This window comes from Heptranchias perlo, chromosome 9, assembly GCF_035084215.1.
Source record: "Heptranchias perlo isolate sHepPer1 chromosome 9, sHepPer1.hap1, whole genome shotgun sequence".
In the NCBI taxonomy this organism is placed as follows: domain Eukaryota; kingdom Metazoa; phylum Chordata; class Chondrichthyes; order Hexanchiformes; family Hexanchidae; genus Heptranchias; species Heptranchias perlo.
Window position 1 is genome coordinate 60,353,735 of NC_090333.1, and position 24,593 is coordinate 60,378,327.

General features: G+C 38.4%; 1 protein-coding gene across 1 annotated transcript in view; it reads left to right on the top strand.

Moving 5' to 3' along the window:
• The window catches only part of stxbp3 (syntaxin binding protein 3), a 54,974-nt gene extending 37,270 nt beyond the window's left edge, over positions 1-17,704 (top strand). The window contains exons 11-19 of the mRNA XM_067990605.1: positions 1,385-1,442; positions 3,037-3,102; positions 4,159-4,239; positions 4,437-4,575; positions 6,325-6,428; positions 6,781-6,879; positions 15,026-15,111; positions 16,014-16,162; positions 16,581-17,704. Coding sequence (XP_067846706.1) covers positions 1,385-1,442; positions 3,037-3,102; positions 4,159-4,239; positions 4,437-4,575; positions 6,325-6,428; positions 6,781-6,879; positions 15,026-15,111; positions 16,014-16,162; positions 16,581-16,642 — 844 coding nt within the window. The 3' untranslated portion in view covers positions 16,643-17,704. The remainder of the gene's footprint in view (positions 1-1,384; positions 1,443-3,036; positions 3,103-4,158; positions 4,240-4,436; positions 4,576-6,324; positions 6,429-6,780; positions 6,880-15,025; positions 15,112-16,013; positions 16,163-16,580) is intronic.
• Positions 17,705-24,593: the final 6,889 nt, after the last annotated feature.

Genomic DNA, 24,593 nt, shown 5'->3' on the forward strand with positions numbered 1-24,593 from the left:
ATCGTATAATATTCCTATCCCACTAAATAGCACATCATCTGACTTACTATGAGCAATAACACAGGAGATCTAGTGCTCTTTTAAAACCCATAAATGGGGCTGGAGCACCAACGCTGTGGTAGGCCATGGCTTTCTGCGTGGAGTCTCCGCATTGTGACTTCCCAATTGCTGTTGTCATGTCAGGTGAAAGGGGGCACTTTCCCACAGAGATGTAAAGAAAAATTAGAATGACAGCCACCCTGCAGTTAAGCATATTAGCGTAAATAAATCAATAATTGGTGAAGAACTTGGAGCAGGTTGCCTTTGTTGACTGGAGAGGATTGTAAGTATTGTTTTGAATGGTTTACTAAGACAAATTTGCTTTTGCAGTTTAAAATAAAAACTATGACAAAAATGGTGCATTAGAGCGCAACATGCTTTTTGGGATGAAGGGAGAGAGAGAAATGCAAGTTTGACTTATTCCTCTTTCACCCCTCTCCCTCCCATATTACTGACCTCTTGGTCTCAGCCACAGGAGCCCAGTTGCCACTAAGGAGGAAATCAAAGGGGCTGTTTTTACAGGCCGCCATGTGACCAGCTAAAAGCAAGTCATTTGGCATCTCCACCATAAATGGTATGACCAGGGAAGAAGAAATCTGCTTTAATACTTTTTGCAAAATTGTAAAGTCTACAACAGCTGATGTAATGCTGTACTCTGTGGAAGACAGCAGTTAGCATAGATTCCAGATCACTTTAATTGAGGGATTTTAGCTGGCTGGCTGGTTGATTGATGGGCTATTATAAAGTACAATTAGCTGCAGTAATTTGGTTCTGGTCGGTCATTGTAATGACTTTTCTCTGCCAAGATGCTGAAGTAGCCACTATTTTAAAACCTGATCAGATCTGTCTTTGTTGTTGTGGTATAGATTACCTGATAACTGCTAACCTGAAGTTTATAGAGATTTTAATCCTAGAGCTGTTAAGCCTCAAGCTGAAGTTGTACTGTAACACTGAAAGAAAGATTAAGGTGATTAAATATTTATTCTTCAGGACATTAGCTGATAAATTACAATAACAGCCAATAATGTGAAATACAGTAACCATCACAACAAAAGTTGAGTTAAAGCATTGGAGACCTTTTTTGGTTTTGGAAAGAACAGTGCATCAGTTGTCACAATGTCGCTTGCAAGTGAAGTAATTTTTCATGAAGATGTTGCTTTTAAGTAGTTAATCATTGATTAGTAATCAAGTTATTAAAATTTATGACTGTAACAGCTCTCTGTGATTCCACTTGGATTAGCCTGCAATTTGATTACATTAATCCCAGTTTGGGTGTAGCAGGGTCAAATGCTAAAGACAAATTATTTTGACACAGTAAGCATTCTATTACCTTTTTTTAAAATAGAAAAATACCCAAGTTGGTAAAGGAACTTTCCAAAAGCAACAAGACAACAGAAGGAAAAGTAAGTATTTATGCACATTTTATTTAACGAGTATTCAGTGAGCTGCACACCGTTAGATTCTCCAGAGTTACACTGATAGGAAACCCGATATTGAGGGCTGGTCACAGGCTTCCATTTTAATTTCTCCACCATTGCCAGCTTGACTGGCAGAGCAATTACAGCCTCTAATTCGGACAAGTGTGTGTTCTCACCTGTTGTCCCTGGATCAAGGCAAGCATTCGAAGTCTGAAGGTAGATCCCATCTGCTGTGGGAATCTCTGCATCTAGTATTTCCAGACAATTATCCCTCCTCCATCTGAGCAAAGGCTCCTGGTTCAACTGCTTTTGGAGCAATGAAAGGAGAGGGAAATATCTCAACACCTTTTGTAGGTTCCATCCTTGTTTTAAAATTATCCCCTCCTCTTCTGGATTTCCCCCACCAGAGAAAATAGTTTCTGTGTCTACCCTATTGAATTCCTTATAATTTTAAACACCTCTATTTGATCACCCCTCAACTTTCTAAACTCAAGGGAATATAAGCCAAGTTCCTTCAACCTGTCCTTATACTTCAATCCCTTAATCCCCGGTATCATTCACTAGAATTTTAAAATTATAAGGAATTCAATAAGGCCAATATATTTTTCCTGACATTCGGGGTCCAAAACTGAACGCAATACTCCAGATGGGTCTGAACAAGGCTCTGTACGACTCAAGCATCAGTTCCTCACTTTTGAATTCCAATCCCCTTGAGATAAAGGCCAACATTCCATTAGCCTTTTTGCTTACTTTTTGTACCAGTTTAATACGAACAATTGTAAAGTACTACATATAGGAAGGAAAGATAAGAGATACCTATTTCAACACCATTCTTGAAGTATGTGTAAGAATGAAGCTGAAAGAGACCCAAGAGCTTTATTAGACTCAATGCTCTACTAATGCAGAGCAGCAATCAACCAAGCCAATAGATTGTTGAAGCCCATATCCCAAACAGTGGAATACAAGTTAGTGGAATGTTTGATCAACTGTACAGCGCTCTGGTCAGAACACACCTTGAGTATCGTGTCCAGCTTCTGGCTGCTAAGGCACAAGGGAGAAATTGAAGTATTAGAGACAGTGCAGAGAAGAGCCACAAAGCTGATCCCTTGTGTCTAAGGTGTCAACAATGAGGAAAGACTTGAGAAACTTTCAGCCTGGGAAGCAGGTATTTGAGAGATGATCTTAGAGGTATATAAGCTAGGTAAGGAAATGGAAAAATTAGATCTAGAATATTAGATGATAATATTCCCATGTATGGAATTGATTTCCAGATAGTAATGGAGGTGAAAATCCTAGAATATTTCAAGAAACAATTAGATGCTGAAACAGGACTTTAATATGAATGGATGAACTAAGATAGGCTGAATGACCTTCCTCATCCATAACTATTTTGTGAAGTAAAGATCCTTTTATTCCAACTGCTGAATTGCATTCTCATCATAAGCCCCCAAAAGGTGCAGCAATGTAAAGTACATCAGCCAACCTCTGAACGTGGGTAGCTATAGTTTCTCAGTCTTAAAATGAAAACTCATTTAATAATGCTTGCTTTTTTTTTTCTGGAATTATTTTTATCTTACAGGTTTCCATAAGTACTTTATCTCAAATGATGAAAAAGTTGCCTAACTACCGAAAACAAAAGAGCAAGGTATAAAAGAATGTTGCATTGACTTCTATGCATTGTATAATATTATTGTGAAATTGTGTTTCAGATAGAGGGTTAATGTATTTGCACTGCATATTTCCTCAATGTCTGCATCCATTATCAGTCTTTAATTCATTGTAATTTGCACCCATGCTGTAATTCTAAAAATAAAAACTTTTTCCTGTGTGATTAAGTTGCATATTTTGGGGGGAAAAATCTTGCACTTAATGTAGTGAAATGTCCCAAATGTGAGGGGTGGGGGTGCTTTTGAAGATTTGGAAAGTCGAGGCAAGGTGGACGACTTTGGGGGAGAATTCCAGGGAGCAGCTGTGATGGCTGAAGGCTGAAGGCTGAAAGTTGAACGAGTGGGTCAAGTTGAGCTAGCACTCTGCTGCAACAGCTAAAACTTGCAGAATAAACAGAGCTGAAAGAATAGGTTGTTCTGTATTTCAAGCATCAGCTATTAATGTATTATGTTTGTGTTATTAAAGTTCTGTGTTTAATGATTATATGGCAGGTTAACAAGAATATTTTATTTCACAAGAGTGCCATCTTAGAGTTTTCTAGACTTGCTACTTTTTAGTAAGATCAGATATCCTGTCTCTATGGTGGAAGGCACAGTGCAATTGATTTTAGCCCCATTGTTGTGGGAATTTCTGAGATGTTAAGTTGTGGAGGAGAGAGTAATTCTGATATGGCAGCATAGTGAGGCCATATTGATATAATATCAATGTAAATCTTAGCAAACTGTCTACATTGTTAACAATACTGGTATTCCTATCCCACATACAAATATCAAATTGCTCTGCAGTGTATTTTCTGTTATATTAATGAAATGACATAAAGAAAAAAAACATGATGACTGGGATATTTTTACAGTGAGCTGCCCTACTGTGAATGGGTGAGGGGGCTGTCCTTGATGTCACTATAAAACAGCTGAACTTGAAGTTTGGAGAGTGATTTAATGGGGGTTTTGTTTAAATCTGATTTATATTTAAGGTGTTTGCTTTAACAGTAAGCTGTTAGCTTGTGGTCTCTCTTTTTTTTCCCCCTCTGTAGCAAACACTCCACCTGACTTTAGCTGAAGATTGTATGAAGCATTTCCACGGGCTAGTAGAAAAACTGTGCAAGGCTGAACAGGTAAACAATATTTTTTGAGCTTCCATACGCTGGACATTAAACTATAATTTGCTTTGTGATGTATCATAAAAATGTTTTTTTGCCAATTAAAAGATTGAGACAGGTTTCCAGCCTAAGTTACCAAAATAAGTAACTAGTTCAAGAATTTGTTTGGTATTGATTTTTGTTATTAGTAAGTAAATGTCTCTTTTCTTAAGGACCTAGCCATTGGAACCGATGCACAAAGGCAAAAAATTAAGGACCCCATGAGAATCATTCTGCCCATTTTGCTGGATAAGTCTATCGGAAATTATGACAAATTAAGGATCATCTTACTCTATATCTTCTATGTAAATGGTACAGTAAATGCGACATGCGTTAAGTATCTGGTACTCATTTTGCTCCTTCATGTGAATCCAGTCATGCGAAAGATTGCAATTTTACAAGTTAAAGATACACCTGTAAATAGGTTTGTATGAATGGGATGTTTTCCACAGATTTTGTTCTTTTTAGCAAGCTGCTGGGCCTTATTAAAGGGGTGCAATTTGCCACATTCAAGTGTTTTGCAAGAAACCAATATAATGATGTGATTGGTGATATAGTGACTTAATTTTGTCACTCAAGCCAGTTGGTGCTATAATAAATTTTGGCATGGGTTTAATCAAAGCTGCAGTCATGGTGCAAAAAAATGCAAAAGTTTGCAATGTAACGTGAACTTTTCCTTGGTATTGCAAGAAAATCTTTCAGAGCTCCCTGCTCAAGGAATATAGCTGAAACCAATACAACAGCACTTATCATCTTAAATTAAGATCTGTTAAGTAGGGATGGGAGAGATTGGACTCATCATTTTGAGTTCTGTGATTTGAATTGAGACAGACTGATGTTTCTACCAGCTTTCTTTCTTTCCTGTGCCCTTATAGAGGTAATTTCCCCGGTAAAATACAGGAATTCCTGTAGTTTTTCACTACTGAGTACAAAATAAGAACAACATAATAGGAGCAGGCGTGTAGGCCATACGGGCTCTCGAGCCTGCTCCACCATTCGCTAAGATCATGGCTGATCTTCTACCTCGACTCCACTTTCCCGTCCTATCCCCATATCCCTTGATTCCCTTGGTGTCCAAATATCCATCCATCAATCAATAATACTCTTAGCCTGAGATACACAAAAGGAAGATTTTGTTAATCATATAATCTATGTAAGTGAGAAATTTCCACTAATCTAGAAGTATAAGGTGGCATTGCTTTGTTGTGTCAGTTTACAACCAGACAAAAAGAAAATGAAGGTTTATTAATGACCCTATTCCTTTTATGATTTTTTTAAAAGATGTGCAGTCACATGCTGTTGCCCAACTATTATTAGTTAAAGTTTGTATACTGGTTTGAACCTGACCTAATCGTGCAAATTTGGAAGAATTCTGTTCTCTTTCTTGAAGCAACTAATAATGGGACAATTAGGCCCTTTTAGAGAAAGCTACTAAAACTATGCAACAAGGGTCTTAAGCTTTCATATTCTGTCCCTATGGCCTGAGTCTTGGATCATTAAAGTTTTGAATTTCATTAAAACTTCCCATTTTAGCATGTCAGAAATTTGAAATAACTGGTTTGCATGCCATAGACAATGTCCTATCCCTTTTACCCTATTCAGGGAAGTAAAATAATATTTTTGGTGTTAACTGTAAGCTTGAATTCATTTGATTTTCTGCAAAATAAAGGTGATGGTTAATTTTATGAATCTTGTCAGGTTTGTAGATCCATTCCTACTCTTTCCCCAGCCTCTTCCCCAGAACTTCCAACTGCTGGTTATACAATACTCTGAAATAATGTGCTTCTATCTAGCAGCTTGGCTTGGCACATACAGAAACTCTTTTAATGGATGTCTGGCATATTCAAGCTTTCTGCACTGTTGGAAGTTGGAACAAATGGTGTGTGTGTAAGTGTGTTGTAGGTCTCGTGTTTGGAAAATAAAATTGATGGAATTCCATGGTATGATCACTGATACTGCGTAACTTTGAAAAAAAAATTGATGCTCCTAAAAATAATGTTTCAAAAATCACAAAAGAAAAATTAACATCAAGGTATCTGATGTGTTTTTTTTCTGTTAAAGGCACTACGGAAGAGAATCTTATGAAGCTGATCCACCACGGCAAGATTATAAATGACCGTGACATCATTGAAAATTGGAAATTTCTTGATGTACCCATCCTCTCTGTAAGTTAAAGAGTTTAAATTGCTTAATATTTTTACGTTTGGTTTTAGATGGACTACAGACTGGAACTCAAGCAGGTCTTGTCACTACAGTAATTTTTAAAAATCGTTAGAACTGTTTTCTTGTCCTGGAGAAAGTGTTGATGGTCAACTTTAAATTGACAGACGCATTTCACTGCCATTAACATTCTTCCATCTTTTTAATTTTTTCTTTTGCACAGATGGGCCAATATGTTTTGAAATGAAACGTAGCATACAATAAGTATGTTGAAAACTGTTTACAATGAAAATTGTGATTGTGATGCTATGAAAATTTGTTTAAAGTGTTGCTCGTCTAATGCATGTATATTTCCAGTCGAATGCCCAGCAACGTAAGCCTTTGCGGAAAGATCGCAGTGATGAGGAGAGCTACCAGCTTTCCAGATGGACTCCGTTCATTAAAGATGTCATGGAGGTAATATTAACCAAAGTATAAATGCATAATATTTTTCCCTTAGTTGAGCGTGTTGGTATATTTCATAGCATTGAACTCGCTTGGATATAAACGCTTATCTTAGTCAAAGATGCAGTGTTCAAGAATTAGAGTTTGACAAACCTTTCTTTCATTTTATTTACAAACATACAATACAGTGACAGAACTTATGTTGAAAAGCATCATTGTCTTGCTTTTCCATGCTATTAGGACAAATAGTTTCATGAAGCTAGTGAAGCAGCTACAGATGCCATTTTCTTCAATTAGCACATAAATCAATAATTAAATTAAATTTTTAATTGCTAATAATCTTGCAGGCATTATAAATATTTTCTTTCCCTTGCTTTTTTAAAATTTCTTTTCTCTTTCTTTCCCTCCCTTCCCACAGGTTCTTTAGTTAGTCTTAGGTACTGAATTTAGTTTCCCCGATTCCCTTAAATGGAAAGTAATATTGCACCCTATTGCAATGTATTGGGTCTTTCATGTTGATTGTCTTAATGAATTTCATTATCAATAAAAGGGAGACAAGAACAGTTGCAACAAAAAGAGAAATGCACATTGGAGGCTACAGAGAGGATCACATGTCAGACAAGAAGCTTTGTCCTGTATCTTATCCAGGGGTCGCAGACAGATGTTGAAGCTTTCCAAGATAGAGATGTTGTCTTGAATGTGAGAGCTAATAATTGCTGAGAGAAGGAAGAAAGCATTTGGCATGAAACTGTAACCAAGCTTCAGTGAGAGATGTGGGAATTCTATTTCAGATCCCAGGAGTTAGTGAGTTCAAGGTTGTCAAAACTAATCATGGGTTGGGGTTGTTTGGACTTGAGATATTAAGCAACAGTGACCAATTAATGATCTTACCAGAATCGAAAGCTATGAGATTGCTGTTGCCTCCTTGAAGAGATCAAGGAGGAATAGAGGCTGTGTGCAGTAAGGACATGCAATCTGAGAGAAGTTAATGAATGAGGCGTGGAATTATCAGCAAACTAGTGGATAAGATTGAATGGTTGGTCATTCTTAATAATCCGTGAACTCCTGGGAGAGAGTGCGGAGCTCTTGGAAACTCTTGGATTGGTAGAAAAGAATCTGAGGGGTGTCTCTCTACTACAACACAGAGAGAGTGATTTGAGAGGTATCTAGATAACCGTGAACATAGTTTTGGTGAGAGAATAATTGATAACTTGTTTAGAAGTGTGCAGTGCTAGCCCCCATCAAAGCTTTGGCAATGACCGATGATTCACCAAAGTGTGCAAGATTGAAGTTCCAAAGCTAAATAATATAGGCAAGATGATCATCAGTAGAACAGCCATGCTGAAAACCAATTTGACTATTGTGCATGTAACCAGGAATTACAAGAGGATGGATAATTTGAGAGTTAATAGCAGCTTTCATGGATTTACAAAGTACAGATGTAAGATCATAATATCATTAGGTTTAGAATAGTTATGGTAAAGGACAAAGAACAATCAAATGTGAAAATGCTTAACTGGTGGAGGGCAAATTTCAGTGAGTTAAAAGGGAATCTTGCCCAGGTGGATTGGAATCAAAAATTGGTAGGCAAAACAGTCATTGAACAATGGGAGACCTTCAAGGAGGAGTTGGTTCAGGTACAGAGTTGACACATCCCTACAAGGGGAAAAGAAGGGCATCCAAAGCTAGAACTCCCTGGATGACTAAAGATATAGAAAATAAAATGAAACAGAAAAAGGAGGCTTATGATGAATATAAGGTTCATAATACAGTAGAGGACCAGGCTGAATACAGAAAGCACAGAGGAGATCTAAAAAAGGGAATAAGAGGGGCAAAGGGAGAGTATGAGAATAGATTGGCAGCTAACATAAATGGGAACCCAAAAGTCTTCGATAAACATTAAAATAGTAAAATGGTGGTCATAGGAAAGGTGGGACCGATTCGGCACAATAAAGGAGATCTTCTTGTGGAGGCAGAGGGCATGGCTGAAGTGCTACATGAATACTTTGCATCCGTCTTCATTAGAGAAGAGGATACTGCCATTGTAGCAGTAAAGGAGGAGGTAGTAGTGATATTGAATAGAATAAAAGCAGATAAAGAGGGGGTACTTTAGATTGGCAGTACTCAAAGTAGAAAAGTCACCCAGTCCAGATGGGATTCATCCTAGGTTACTGAGGGCAGTATGGGTGGAAATTGCGGAGGCTCTGGCCGCAATCTCCCAATCCTCCAATATGTGGACGGTGCCGGAGGACTGGAGGATTGCAAATGTTACACTCCTGTTCAAAAAAGGGGAGAGGGATAAACTCGGCAATTATAGGCCAGTTAGCCTAACATCGGTGGTGGGGAAACTTTTAGAGACAATGATCTGGGACAAAATTACTTGGCACTTGGAAAATTATGGGCTAATAAATGAAAGTCAGCACGGATTTGTTAAAGGAAAATCGAGTTTGACTAACTTGATGGAGTTCTTTGATAAAATAACAGGGATGGTTAATGAAGGTGGTGTGGTTGATGTTGCGTATATGGACTTTCAAAAGGCATTTGATAAAGTACCACATAATAGACTTGCTAGCAAAATTAAAGCCCCTGGAAATAAAGGGTAAGTGGCAGCGTGGATACAAAATTGGCTAGAGGACAGAAAGCAGAGAGTAGTGGTGAACGGTTGTTTTTCAGATTGAAGGAAAGTATACAGTGATGTTCCCCAGGGGTCAGTATAAGGACCAGTGCTTTTTTTGATATATATTAATGACCCGGACTTGGGTCTAGAGGGTATAATTTCAAAGTTTGCAGATGACACGAAATTTGAAAATGTAGTTAACAATGTGGAGAATAGTAACAGACTTCAGAAGGACATAGACAGACTGGTGAAATGGGCAGATACATGGCAGATGAAATTTAACTTCGAGAAGTGTGAAGTGATGCATTTTGCTAGGAAGAATGAGGAGAGGCAATATAAACTAAATGGTACAATTTTAAATGGGGTGCAGGAACAGAGAGACCTGGGGTTGCACATACACAAATCTTTGAAGGTGACAGGACAAGTTGAGAAGACTGTTAAAAAAGCATATGGAACCCTGGGTTTTATTACTAGAGGCATTGAGTACAAAAGCAAGGCTGTTATACTTTTATAAGATACTGGTTAGGCCTCAGCTGGAGTACTGTGTTCATTTCTGGGCACCACACTTTAGGAAGGATGTCAAGGCCTTAGAGAATTTGCAAAAGAGATTTACTAGAATGGTTCCAGGGATGAGCGACTTCAGTTATGTGGAGAGACTGGAGAAGCTGGGGTTATTCTCCTTAGAACAGAGAAGGTTAAGGGGAGATTTGATAGAGGTGTCCAAGATAATGAACAGTTTTGATAGAGTAAATAAGGAGAAACTGTTTCCAGTGGCAGAAAGGTGGGTAACCAGAGGACAGATATTTAAGGTGATCAGGAAAAGAGCCAGAGGCAGCATGAGGAAACACTTCTTTAAGCAACAAGTTGTAATGATGTGGAATGCACTGCCTGAAAGGGTGGTGGAAGCAGATTCAGTAGTAACTTTCAAAAGGGAATTGGATAAATACTTGAAGAAAAAAATTTACAGGGCTATGGGAAAGAGCAAGGGAATGGGACTAATTGGAAAGCTCTTTCAAAGAAAAGGCATGATGGGCCGAATGGCCTCCTCCTGTGCTTGTACCTACTATGATACGTTAATTGGACGGTAAGTGGGATCACTTTCTTATGGATAGGATGAACACACGCAATTTCCAAGGAAAAGTAAAGGTGCATTGGGAGTAATCACAAGAGAGAAAAGAAGGTCCTGTCTCTTTGCTTGGAATCCCAAACCCAAAAACACTATTCCAGAACTGGGTTCTGACAGCTTATTGCAGAGAAATATTCAGTCAAATCATACCCCACTCTTCTAGTTTGCGGCCTGAGAATGCCTCTTTTGTTAATCTGCTTATAGACTGTGTACTGTTGGCACAAAGATCTTGTAGAAAGGGGATGATAGGTTGAGTGGATTTACATGGAAAGAAATTGTTCACAAGGGTTTTAGTTAAAGGTTCTAGTTCTCTTCCATCAAATTATTTAGTTCAATGTTTTTTTTAAAACATTCACTCCATTCCAATCCATTCTCTGTTCTTTTCCTTTCCATTTGTGCCACTCAACATTCCTTGGCCAAGAAAGTATGTAGCTGTCCTGTTCCTGTGGTGCTTTTAACTGTCTATGAGGTGATCTGCAACGACTGCCTTTTGGTGAAAGTATCTGGGCTCTGCCAACTACCTCCTAGCATGAAGTTCCCCTTCAAAAACCAAGAAACTTCAAATAACGAATATTACCAAAAACACTTATTATTTTGATAATTCAGAATTATCACGTTGTTTAAGCCCTTCCAGAATGGTGGGTTAATGGTACTAATATGACCGTAAGTAACTTGGCACGTTGATATTTAAACCACATGTGATCCTGGAATAATGCTCACTGTAGCCTCAATCTGTCATGTATTAGTTCAATCTGTGCAGTTGCAATTTGGGGAAAATATTTACAGGAAATAAAATTGATACACTTGACAGGTGATTTTTCTTTTGGCTTCTGAAATGGCAACTGTGTTGAAAGCAGTTTCTAAAAGGGTTTTGTCAAATTTCTCTGATTAAGGTTGTTAAGCCTTGGGGCAGTCTTGGGACACACTGAAACGGAAATATTTGAAACACTGTCTCTAAAGTGCTTTTTGTGACATTTATACAATGTCATGTATTTGAATAAGAAATAGGAGCAGGAATAGGCCATACGGCCCCTTGAGCCTGCTCCGCCATTCAATCAGATCATGGCTGATCTTAGACCTCAACTCCACTTTCCCGCATGATCCCCATATCCCTTGATTCCCCTAGAGTCCAAAAATCTATCCATCTCAGCCTTGAATATATTCAATGACTCAGCATCCACAGCCAACTGGGGTAGAGAATTCCAAAGATTCACAACCCTCTGTGTGAAGAAATTCCTCCTCATTTCAGTCTTGATTGGCTGACCCCTTATCCTGCGACTATGCCCTCTAGTTCTAGACTCTCCAACCAGGGGAAACAATCTCTCAGCATCTACCCTGTCAAGCCCCCTCATAATCTTGTGTTTCAATGAGATCACCTCTCATTCTTCTAAACTCGAGAGAGTATAGGCCCATTCAACTTCTCTTCATAGGACAACCCTCTCATCCCAGGAATTAATCTAGTGAACCTTCGTTGCTCTGCCTCTAAGGCAAGTATATCCTTCCTTAGATAAGAAGACCAAAACTGTATGCAGTACTCCAGGTGAGATCTCACCAATGCCTTGTACAACTGTAGTAAAACTTCCTTACTCTTGCATTCCAACCCCCTTGCAATAAAGGCCAACATGCCATTTGCCTTCCTAATTGCTTGCTGTACCTGCATGCTAACTTTTTGTGTTTCTTGTACAAGGAGATCCAAGTCTCGCTGAACACCAACATTCAATAGAATCTTCAGAATTGCAGCCAGGTCATTTCACATTTCATCAACCTAACATACTTGAGCAATAATTTGTGAGAAGTACTGAATATTTTGAGGGCTTACCATGTCGCTCATGAGTCAAGGCAAAATTGTGTGTCTTGATAGATATATATATATATATATATATACATGCAATTGTTATTAGATTAGATTCCATTGGACAGTGGGTTTTTTGCTTTCCTATTTTCTTTCATGTGAATTGAATTGGATTGGGTGGGGTTTGAGTTGCACTCCAGGACTAGACCCATATCCATGTACAGTACTGAAGGAGTCCTGCATTGTCAAAAAGTTGCCATCCTTCAGTTAAACCAAGCCTCCCTATTCAGGTGGATGTTAACGATCCCATTGCACTATTTGAGGAAGAGCAGGGAGCTGACCTGACCTATGTTCCTCCCTCAACCAACATAATCCAACAGATGAACTGGTCATTCTTCTCATTTGTTGTTCGTAGGATGTTGATGTGTGCAAAATGGCTACATTCAGTGACTGCTATTGGAAGTATATTAAAGCACTTTAAGATGTTCTGAGAAATGTGATCAGATACTATAGAAATGCAAGTTAAGGAAGGGACGAAATGTAAGCCTAGATAGTGTCAGCAGATTGTAGGGGCTTCACAGCTGAGCCTGATCCTGCCCTCACCCGACAGCCACTTTCCAGCAGCATTCACTGGACAGTGATTTAAAAAACAGGAACTATGACTGATGCTTTTTCTCTTCCTAGCCCAAAAGATGTTGAGGCCAATTGTAGCATCTATAATGCTGCCCTAGCTGAGATCAGCTAACTCAGCACAGACTGGAGACAGAAACTGGGAGATTTCTGGTCCGAATGGCACAGTCCTATACTGGTACTTTTACTCACTGAGCCATTGGGGCAGCTACCAGAAAGTATATTAATAGACATGATGTGGAGATGCCGTTGATGGACTGGGGTTGACAATTGTAAACAATTTTACAACACCAAGTTATAGTCCAGCAATTTTATTTTAAACATTTACCTGAGGAAGGAGGAAGTCTCCGAAAGCTTGTGAATTTAAAATAAAATTGCTGGACTATAACTTGGTGTTGTAAAATTGTTTACAATATATTAATAGAGGAAGAGAATATGTACACAGAAGCTTGGGGGTGGGGGGGGGACATGATTTATGTTCTGAGTAGAACAAACCAGATAACTCTGGTAACTTTCAAAAGGGAATTGGATAAATACTTGAAGGGGAAGAAATTGCAGGGCATTGGGAAAAGAGCAGGAGAGTGGGACTAATTGGATAGCTCTTTGAAAGAGCTGGTACAGGCACGATGGCCAAATGGCCTCCTGTGCTGTAATATTCTATGATTCTATCAACTCAGTTGTAAGTAAGTTATGATCAGTGTCATAAGAAGAATATTGTTCCAATCAAGGAATCCTCATTGTGTATTCTGTCTAAAGTAAGAAATTGGAACAATGAAACTTGGACGTAAATCGTAATTTAAATAGGAACTGTATCCACGTGTGGATTGTAGATAGAGTTGCTATCTGCCTGGTTTTGAACTGGACTGTCCAGTTTTGGAGTGGGTTGTCTAAATTTCTCAAAGGTAAAATGGACACCAAGGATGAGGCTTTGCATCTTGCCTGCCAATTTTTTTGGCAGATCCATGACTGATCTGAGTAAGGCCAAAGGCAGTCTGGTCTTTCCTATCTCTTCAATGACCACGGTTCTAGAGAGTTAGTGTCTTGGGGGAGAGGGGAGAAGTTGCCCATCAGTTTTTAGTCTCAGTCTCTCTGGAAGCAATATATTTTAACTACCACAAATCATTTTCATGTAGATTTGAAATTTTCCAAAAGATGATCTGCAGTAATACTTTTAATTGTAACTTGGTGCAAGATAGAATTTGTAATTATTTTCACCTCATTGTTGTGTTTTTCGCTCTGCTGCAAGAATGGCAAATTTAAGGTCCAAGGGATGTACCAACAAAATTAGATACATAGATAGCTTAAGTTTATCTTGTCAACATAGCATTTTTCCAATTGATAACATTCTTGTACTGACATGGAGGGAGTCCAGCAATGATTCACCAGGATGAAGGGATTTAGATTCAATGGGACCTGGATAAACTTGTGTTAAATTGTCTAGAAAAGAGGAGGTTAAGGAGAGATCCTATGGGGGTGTTTAAAGCATTGAAAGGCATTGGTAGGGGAATCAGAATAAGGGGGCATAACTTAATACTTAAAATGAAGCTGGTTAAAAACAAATCTATGAAAAAAATATCAGACAAAACATTGTGAGAATGTGGAGTGCACTGACTAAAAGGCCATAGATGCAGAATACTTAAAAGGGAGGTAAATGTTTTTTTGGGAAGTAAGGGTATTAAGGGATATAAAAAAAGGCAAGGGAATTGAGGTTAAAAACAAGATGAAGAGCTGTCACGGCTAACAAAATGGCACTGCAGGTACGATGGGCCGAATGGCCTGATCCTGGTCCTATGTTAATTTTCAAACAGTCAATAGTTCAAGATAAAGTTGTATACTTGTGTTGCAAATAGCAATCCTAATCTGTACTATACCTATCTAACCATTCCAGTTGCTTTTACCATATATTTTAGTGTCTGTTTGGAATCTAAGAACATTGAACACTATTTCATCATTCACGTTACAACAGTATTTAAGTTGAGTTTTTTTTGTACAGGATTCCATTGCAAACAAGCTTGATTCCCAGGATTGGCCACATTGCTCAGGCTGTAGTGCTGCTTGGAATGGTTCAGGAGCTGTAAGGTATGGATTTTCTTTAACAATTAAGCTGTTAACTTTATTGAAGTTGCTGAAAAAGATTTAACAAAAGACATGAAAAGAAAGCAAATTGTTACTTACAAATTTATCAAATGTTCCTATAAATTTAGCCTTCAGCAAGGTGCGTTAGTGACAAAGAAAATGTTATAACACTTTTTATTGCCCCATCTATTTAACGATTATATGTTATTGTTTCAGATGTATCTATTTTAAAATGGCTGCCGATGCATTGTGATGGATTAGTTATGTGTTTTTTTTAATGAAAGGGGAATTGGAAGTTTGCCAAAGAACTTTTGGACAGAATTTTATTACGTAATATTTTTGGACTGAAATTTTGCAATTCAGTGATGCAAGAATTCTAACGAAACCGTTAGAATATATGGACAAAAGAAACCTCTCGACATTTCAAAGTGTAGCTGTTCTGTTGACCATCTTTGACAGGATGTGTCCATGGCCTTTAATGGGCTGGGGTGGAAATGTTCCAAGAAGTGTGTAGTGCCCTTCCTTCTTCCCCGATCTCTCTCATTGGTGATTTTGAGCTAATGCTCAGGAGTTGGGCATGTGCCTCTTCGTAGTGAAGTTGGGCTTTACAATATCTTGATTTGGAAATTTAATCTTATACATTTAAAAAAAAATCTGGATAGATAAATGCCTTTCCTGTTATAAGGGGAAACATATAATCTGCTGTGGATTTGATTGACCTCAATAGGTCGAAGGGTATTTTGTGATGAGTACCTTCAACTATTCAGAATGTTATACTCCAGAATCTTTCTGCATTCTAGAAAAGTCTGCAAACAGAACTTCCTAATTTCTTCAAACTGTTAAGTTCTAGACCAAAAAAAATCATGTATTCGTGCACCAGATGTTAACTATTCTTTCCTGCTTAGTGCTCGTCAGGGGAACAAAAGCAATCTCCAAGATGACCGCAGAAGTGGTTTAAAACTAATTATATTCATAATAGGAGGTGTAACTTACTCTGAGATGCGCTGTGCATATGAAGTTTCTCGGGCCAATAAGTCTTATGAAGTAATTGTTGGTAAGTACTTTAAAATCTCTTATTCAACAGCAGTTTTACCTTCCGTACTTAGGTAGTTGCTTTATTCTAGTACAAAAGCAAAATACTGCGGCTGCTGGAAATCTGAAATAAAAACAGAAAATGCTGGAAACGCTCAGCAGCTCAAGCATATGCATATGAAGTTACAGATGCTGCCTGCCCTGAGTGTTTCCAACATTTTCTGTTTTTATTTGCTTTATCCTAGTGTTGACAGTAAAATTATAGCTTTTATCTTTGATCCATTGTGACCTAATTTAAGCATAAAGCAAATATATAGTGAATATTTTTGCAAGAGCGGGAAAATAATCTGGGTATGGTTAAAGTGTAATAAAGTTTTAAACCAAAGTACATAGGGTATCACACGCAGTTACTGAAACTAACTTATATATTTATCCCTAAGGGTCAACTCATATTCTTACACCCACAAGACTACTAGATGATCTGAAGAAATTGAACAAATGAAAGTGCCACGTATGAATTAAAACCAGCTACTTGTATAGACTTCAGTTAACATGAAAGACACGGATTTAACACAATAAGAATCTGTGCAATTCATCTTGTTTGCCTAAAATATTTTGTTAAATGGGAACACAGCTTTTATTTGACCAGTGCACAGTTCCTAATGTAATTAAAATATTAATACTGTAAATTAAGGCTTTGGAAGAGTCAAAATTGGCATAAAGTATTTCTACTTTAGACCTACTGCCATGGATTGTACACAAAAGGATGTCATACTCTAATTCATAACTCTGGCTAACATTAGTAATGCATGTGTATTTTTAAAGTGATCACTATATGGGATTCTTTTCTGAGATTTATGTTGATTGTAGTTCTTGTACATTTTATAGCAGTGTTTTGAATATATTGTCCAATATATATATTTATGTCTAACATGGGTCTTGAATAAAATTGTTAAATTTGCAACTTTACTTGGTTATTAAAAAAAACAAATTCTGTGTAATGCTGTTGCAATATAAATGTTTTTGCAAAAGCCTTAAGTCCTTGTCGAAACTTTGAAGTTTATTTTGGAATAAACCAGTATACATTTAAAAAAATGATTTAAAGTATGCAACCCTGCCAAGTAAACACATTTAGAACTGGTTGCAATTCAAAATGTTATTTCAGCACAACACCAGCATAATAGGAATGCTCATGAGCTACAATATTACCTGGAATCTATAAAGTTGTACCATGAGGTATATGTATAATACAATGCACATTGCATCCTTTAGGCATTAATCCATTTATGTACTGTCCAGAATATACAGTCTTTTTCTGAGCTGTGCCAACATGACACTAGTGTACAAGCAAAATAAGGGGTTGGGGGGCAGGGCAGGGCAGGAGGAAATTCTACCTATAGGTGTTGAAACTATATGCATAGGCCTATTCCAACTGCCTTTTTTTGTTTAACAGTTAGAAATGGGAATGTGTTAAGGATGATCTTCACATTTTGTTGTGCAAAGTATAAAATGTTTTGAATCCAATACATGTCTTCTGACTAGCTAATAAACTAAAAACTACATAGACGTTGTGTGTTATTGTAATAACATGAGCACCTTCTGTGAAACTGAACCTGAACAATTGAATAAAATACGTTGTGTCCACTTTCAACTATCTAATGAGATATTTAGGAAGGGTACATTTAGGAAGGGTACATTTCTGTTGACTGGAAATGTTAATTGAGCAGCACCACAGAGCACATTAGTGAGCTAATATACTGTTCCAGGGAGTGGTGTGACATGGATTTGTGACTGCATTTCCTGCACACTGAGTTCTTTATCTCAGCAGTGTTTGGGGAAGTTGCAAAATGGATGAATCATTTTTATAGATTGAGAAGGAAAATTTAAAGAAAATTCACCAGAGGCTCTTTATAAGGACCAATCTGATTATAAGCACCTCTTCCTGGTTGGTTTGAGGGCAGCAATGGGGAAAAAGCATGTTGCTTGTCTGTCTCCGTTGGAAACCATTGCACGGCCTGGGAGAAACGTTTTTATGTTAGACCTGCATTTTATCAGCAGTCTCACATTTTAAAATAAATGATAGTGTGCAAAATATTTAGACAAATGGCAGGAGGGGGCTGTTGCTTTCAGCTCTGCATTCAGACAGGATTTAAAATGTTGCTGCCACCAATAGTGTGTTTAAAGACTATTTGCTGCTCTACTTGTCATGGCTGGTTCAGGAGCACAAAGTATTTAAACTTTCATTTTGTTTTTTTTCAATCTTCGACCACAAGTAAACCACTACTCCTTACTCAAAACTGAGAATCATGATTGCAGGCGTGCATAATAAATAAATAGGCTTGTTTAGGTATAAAGCTGAAGAAGTGCATAGTATGTAACACAGTACAGGCGTAGCTTGTTCTCTAGCTTTACTTGCTAAATCATAAAACTGGAGATGTTCACAACAAAGAAGGTGGCAATTTAGCTAATATCTGTACTGGCCCTTTGCTAGAGTAATCCAAAACTGTTCCTACTGCCCTGGTTTCTCCATATCTTTGTACGTTGTGTACTCAGGATGAGTACACCTTGTACTCATGTGGCACCTTGTCGAATGCCTTCTGGAAGTCCAAATACACTACGTCCACTGGTTCCCCTTTATCCACCCTGTACGTTATATCCTCAAAGAACTCGAGCAAATTTGTCAAAGGGGAAGTCATGTCTGACAAATTTGCTTGAGTTCTTTGAGGATATAACGTACAGGGTGGATAAAGGGGAACCAGTGGACGTAGTGTATTTGGACTTCCAGAAGGCATTCGACAAGGTGTCACTGGATTGGGGGTAATATTCTGGCATGGGTGGAGGATTGGTTATCTAACAGGAAGCAGAGAGTTGGGATAAATAGTACATTCTCGGACTGGCAACCTGTAGCCAGTGATGTTCCGCAGGGGTCGGTGCTGGGTCCCCAACTCTTTACAATCTATATTAATGATTTGGAGGAGGGGACCGAGTGTAACATATCAAAGTTTGCAGATGATACAAAGATGGGAGGGAAAGTAGAGAGTGAGGAGGACATAAAAAACCTACAAGGGGATATAGACAGGCTGGGTGAGTGGGCGGAGATTTGGCAGATGCAATACAATATTGGAAAGTGTGAGGTTATGCACTTTGGCAGGAAAAATCGGAGAGCAAGTTATTATCTTAATGGCGAGAAACTGGAAAGTACTACAGTACAAAGGGATCTGGTGGTCCTAGTGCAAGAAAATCAAAAAGTTAGTTTGCAGGTGCAGCAGGTGATCAAGAAGGCCAATGGAATGTTGGCTTTTATTGCTAGGGGGATAGAATATAAAAACAGGGAGGTATTGCTGCAGTTATATAAGGTATTGGTGAGACCGCACCTGGAATACTGCATACAGTTTTGGTGTCCATACTTAAGAAAAGACATACTTGCTCTCGAGGCAGTACAAAGAAGGTTCACTCGGTTAATCCCGGGGATGAGGGGGTGGACATATGAGGAGAGGTTGAGTGGATTGGGACTCTACTCATTGGAGTTCAGAAGAATGAGAGGCGATCTTATTGAAACATATAAGATTGTGAAGGGGCTTGATCGGGTGGATGCGGTAAGGATGTTCCCAAGGATGGGTGAAACTAGAACTAGGGGGCATAATCTTAAAATAAGGGGCTGCTCTTTCAAAACTGAGATGAGGAGAAACTTCTTCACTCAGAGGGTAGTAGGTCTGTGGAATTTGCTGCCCCAGGAAGCTGTGGAAGCTACATCATTAAATAAATTTAAAACAGAAATAGACAGTTTCCTAGAAGTAAAGGGAATTAGGGGTTACGGGGAGCGGGCAGGAAATTGGACATGAATTTAGATTTGAGGTTAGGATCAGATCAGCCATGATCTTATTGAATGGCGGAGCAGGCTCGCGGGGCCGATTGGCCTACTCCTGCTCCTATTTCTTATGTTCTTAAAAGGCCATCAAGCTCATATGCACTTGTCCCACTTCTTATGGGACTTATTCTTGTCTCCCCACTCTTTTTCCTCCCCCCCCACCTCCAAAAAGCAGCAAAATTTAAAAAAAAACCTGTAGTTAATTCAAGGAGCCTTTGTCAAAAATTCCTCTCCATCCCCTCATAAGTGATCAGGTAAGCCCCAGAAGACCCCAAGGTGCTGGTTATTACCCAAAATCTTTCTTCCTGCCACAATCTCATAGTTTTCCAAAAATGCGTCTAACACCTTGAAGGAGTGAAAAGAGTCGGACCTCACTACAACCTCTGGAATACTGAGAAAAATAAAACTTTCTCACATCCAACCTCCCTCATTGCTTTCTCAAATTAAATGGGTGGCCCCTAGTTCCACCTGGCCCCATTACCTCAAATAATCTATTTACTTGTATATTATTGGTGCCCTGAATCAGATCCTGAATAAATCTACACCTCTCCAGCACCTTCTTGAGGTGGTGGTGGTGGGGGGGGACCAAAAATGTACACCATACTCCCAATGAGATCTCACCAAAGCATTATATAACCCTAATGTCATGACCCCAGTTTTGTACGGAACCATCTGGGCAATATAGCCCAGGACCCTGTTCACTTTGGCTACAGCCACCTGACACTGCGCTTGAACCTTTAGGGATCACTCCAACCTCCCTTCTACTGTCAACTTTAGATATAGAGTATAACAGTTTAAACAATATACTCAATGTGCACCCATGTGCATTACTGCACACTTGCAAACATTGCAGGATATTTACCAATCTTGGGCCCATTTCCTTAATCTATCCAAATCCAGTTGTAATCTATTTACTTCTAAGGCTATGACTCTACCACACAATTTATCATCTGTAAATAAATTAACTACTATCTATTACCTGCTCCAGGTCATTAAGAAACATAATAAACAGGAGGGGACCCAGTGCTGAAGCCTGGGCTAACCCATTAGTGACCAGACCCCATTGGGAAGTGGCCACATTTAAAACTACCCTTTGTATATGGTCCTTTGGCCAATTTTTTTGTGATCAATGTTGCAATATCATCATTGATAACATAAGACTTAAATTTAGCACAGAATCCCTCGTGGTGCTTTATTGAAAAGCTTTTTGGAAATCTTAGTACATGACATCTACTGGATCTCTCTGATCTTACCATTCCAGTGGCTTCTTCCAAAAAACTGGATCAGGTTTATCAAACATAATCTCTGTTTTCTGTTCAGTATCCCCTATCAAGCCAGAGTGTTCCAGGTGAATCTCAATAGCATCTTTAATGATGCTTTCCATTAATTTCCCCACCACTGAGGTTAAACTCACCAGTCTATAGCTACCAGGTTGTGATTTTAATCCTTTTTTTAAATAAGGGTACCATATTCAATCACCTGGCATTTCCCCTGTTCCCTGTGAACTATTGAATATATTTACTAGGGCATCACTAACAACCTCGCTCTTTTCTTCAGTACCCTAGGATAAATTAAATCTGGCCCTAGTGCTTGCTCCATCCTAAGCCCCATTAATTTATATTGCATCATTTCTCTCAAGACGTGCAAGCAACCCATTCAAGTTTTAGTTTTATCTGATTTACAAGGGGAAGATCCAACCCACTCAGTTAAAAACAGATGCGAAGAATTTGTTCACCTCTTCCGCCATGTCCTTGTCATCTTCTATAATTCTGTCCATGTGACTCTGTAACAGTCCTATTCGTTCTCCAACTGACCTCTGACTCCTAACATAAGCAAAAAAAATGCTTTCTCATTATTTTTCACTATATTCTACTATTCTTGCTAGATTAATTTTAGTTTCTGTCATTTCTTTTTGTTAATGTTAACTGCTTTTTATACTTCTATCCAAAAGATTATTACTCATTTTTAAGTGAAAGTTGCCTAATTAAAGTCCTTAAAAAGCCTACTAAGTCCCATTGTGACTTTCTCTAATCATACACTACTCTTTTTTTAAAAAAAAGTCCCATTTCTTTTGCACGTTGTAATAATCCTCATCCAGCTCCTTCTCCCATTTATTTCTGTAAACTGAGTCTTTTGAAAATTTACCATCATTAATACTATTATTCCTAAATTTCTATAGTCTTATATTTTAAATCTTATAATGGATTGGTATGAATCAGCAAGATGTTCTTGTGTCACCTATCAACTGTGGCTTATTAGTGAACATTAAAGCTAAGTTATTATCCCCTCTGTGCTGGTCTTCACATGCTAAATTAAGAAGCAATCATTGATTACATCATTAATTGTTCCCGGATGGTTCTTGTCTCTTGTGTTTGTCCTTAGTTTGTCCACTTTATAAGTGGATAATTGAAATCTACCATCACCGCTAACTTCCCTTTATTGTTTATTGTAGTGATTTGATTACATAGCAGCAGATCTATCTTCCTCTCTTGGTATCTTTCTCTGCTTCAAATGTTTATCTCTTCCCTTAAAAGATGCACTGGTCTCTGCCTCAACTACTCCCCGTGGCAAAGTATTCCATGTTCTCTCTATGGTTTAAAAAAAAATTGTCCTAATCCCATTCCTCTGTGTCTTACTGATTATTTTAAACTGATGTTCCTACATCACTGACTTTCCCAACCAGAGGAAATAGTCTTTCCCTATTTATCGTATCAAAGCCCTATATAATTTGAAAAACCTATTAAATCTCCTCTTAGCTTTCTCTGCGCCAGCGGAAATAGTCCCAGTATCTCAAGTCTCTCCTCATAAAGAAAGAGCTTGTATTTATACGGCGCTTCGCAGTCAATGAGGTACTTTTAAGTTGTAGTCACTGTTGTAAGGAAATGTGGCAGCCAATTTGCATACCGCAAGGTCCCACAAACAGCAATGAGATAAACGGTGTTGGTTGAGGGATAAATATTGACCAGGACAGCAGGAGAATGCCCCTGCTCTTCTTTGAGTAGAGCTAGGAGATCTTTTACACTTTTGACAGTGCAGCACATCCCCAGTACTACACTGGAGTGTCAGCTGAGATTATGTGCTCAAGTCCTGGAGTGAACAGTTGAAAATATTTACTAGGGCATCACTAACAACCTCAGGCATTTCCTTCAGTACCTTAAGATAAATTAAATCTGGCCCTGGTACTTTTTCCATCTTGAGCCCCTTTAATTTATATTGCACCATTTCCCTCAAGATGTGTAAGCAACCCATTCAAGTTTTAGTTTTATCTGATGTACAAGGGAGAGATCCAACCCACTCAGTTAAAAACAGTTGCGAAGAATTTGTTCAACTCTTCTGCCATGTCCTTGTCATCTTCTATAATTCTGCCCAGGTGACTCATAACCCTCTGACTCAGAGAGGCAAGAGTGCTATCATAGCCAAGATGTGGAGATGCCGATGATGGACTGGGGTGGACAAATGTAAGGAATCTTACAACACCAGGTTATAGTCCAACAGTTTTATTTGAAAATCACAAGCTTTCAGAGCTTTCGTCCTTCATCAGGTGTGTGAAGGTTTCCATCAAACCTTCACACACTTGACGAAGGACAAAAGCTCCGAAAGCTTGTGATTTTCAAATAAAACTGTTGGACTATAACCTGGTGTTGTAAGATTCCTTACATTTATCATAGCCAAGGCTGACACCTGACTACAGTTTCTCATAAGAAATAGGAGCAGGAGTAGGCCATACGGCCCCTTGAGCCTGCTCCGCCATTCAATAAGATTATGGTTGATCTTCGACCTCAACTCCACTTTCCTGCCCGATCCCCATATCCCTTGATTCCCCTAGAGTCCAAAAATCTATCGATCTCAGCCTTGTACTCAACAACTGAGCATCCCCAGCCCTCTGGGGTAGAGAATTGCAAAGATTCACAGTACAGTGTGTATTTCTAGGTGCCTCGTTATAAAAATCCCATCTGTACTTGTTGAGGTTATTCTGCCTCAGATCTTGTACTTCTGGTTTAGACAGAAATTTAGCAAAGTGCACAAGAGTGATAGAGGGGACACAAAAAAACAGTAGCTCTAACCATTGTCTTGTACAACTTTATCATAACCTTTTGCTCTCATATATGTCAGGATGTATGGTTTTGCTGTGATCAGTGTGAAAATGAGCTAAGTAACTGAAACGCTTTAATCTAATTGAGTGTTCTTATAAAGATGTTAATTTGCATTTCTATAATTGTAAAACAATGGAAAACCTCTGTATATTTAGTATGTAAAGGGCTTTTGAAACAAAAATTGCAAAAGATGTCATTAAGTTGTTTCCATTAAGTTTGTAAAGCCTTTGTTGGGCAATAATAGGATGCTGTTTTGTAAATTCTGTAACCAATTTCCTGCAATTTTCCTATTTTTCTTTTATAGGATGTAGTCTAAGACCAGTGGTTGCTGGGGATTTATAGAAACTGTTCAAAACAAATATCCCTTAGTTACTCGTTTCCCTTTAGATTATGGTTTCTAAAATCCCATCTGTACATAATGAGGTTATTCTGCCTCAGATCTTGACTTCTGATTTAGACAGAAGTTTAGCAAAGTGCACAAGAATGATGAA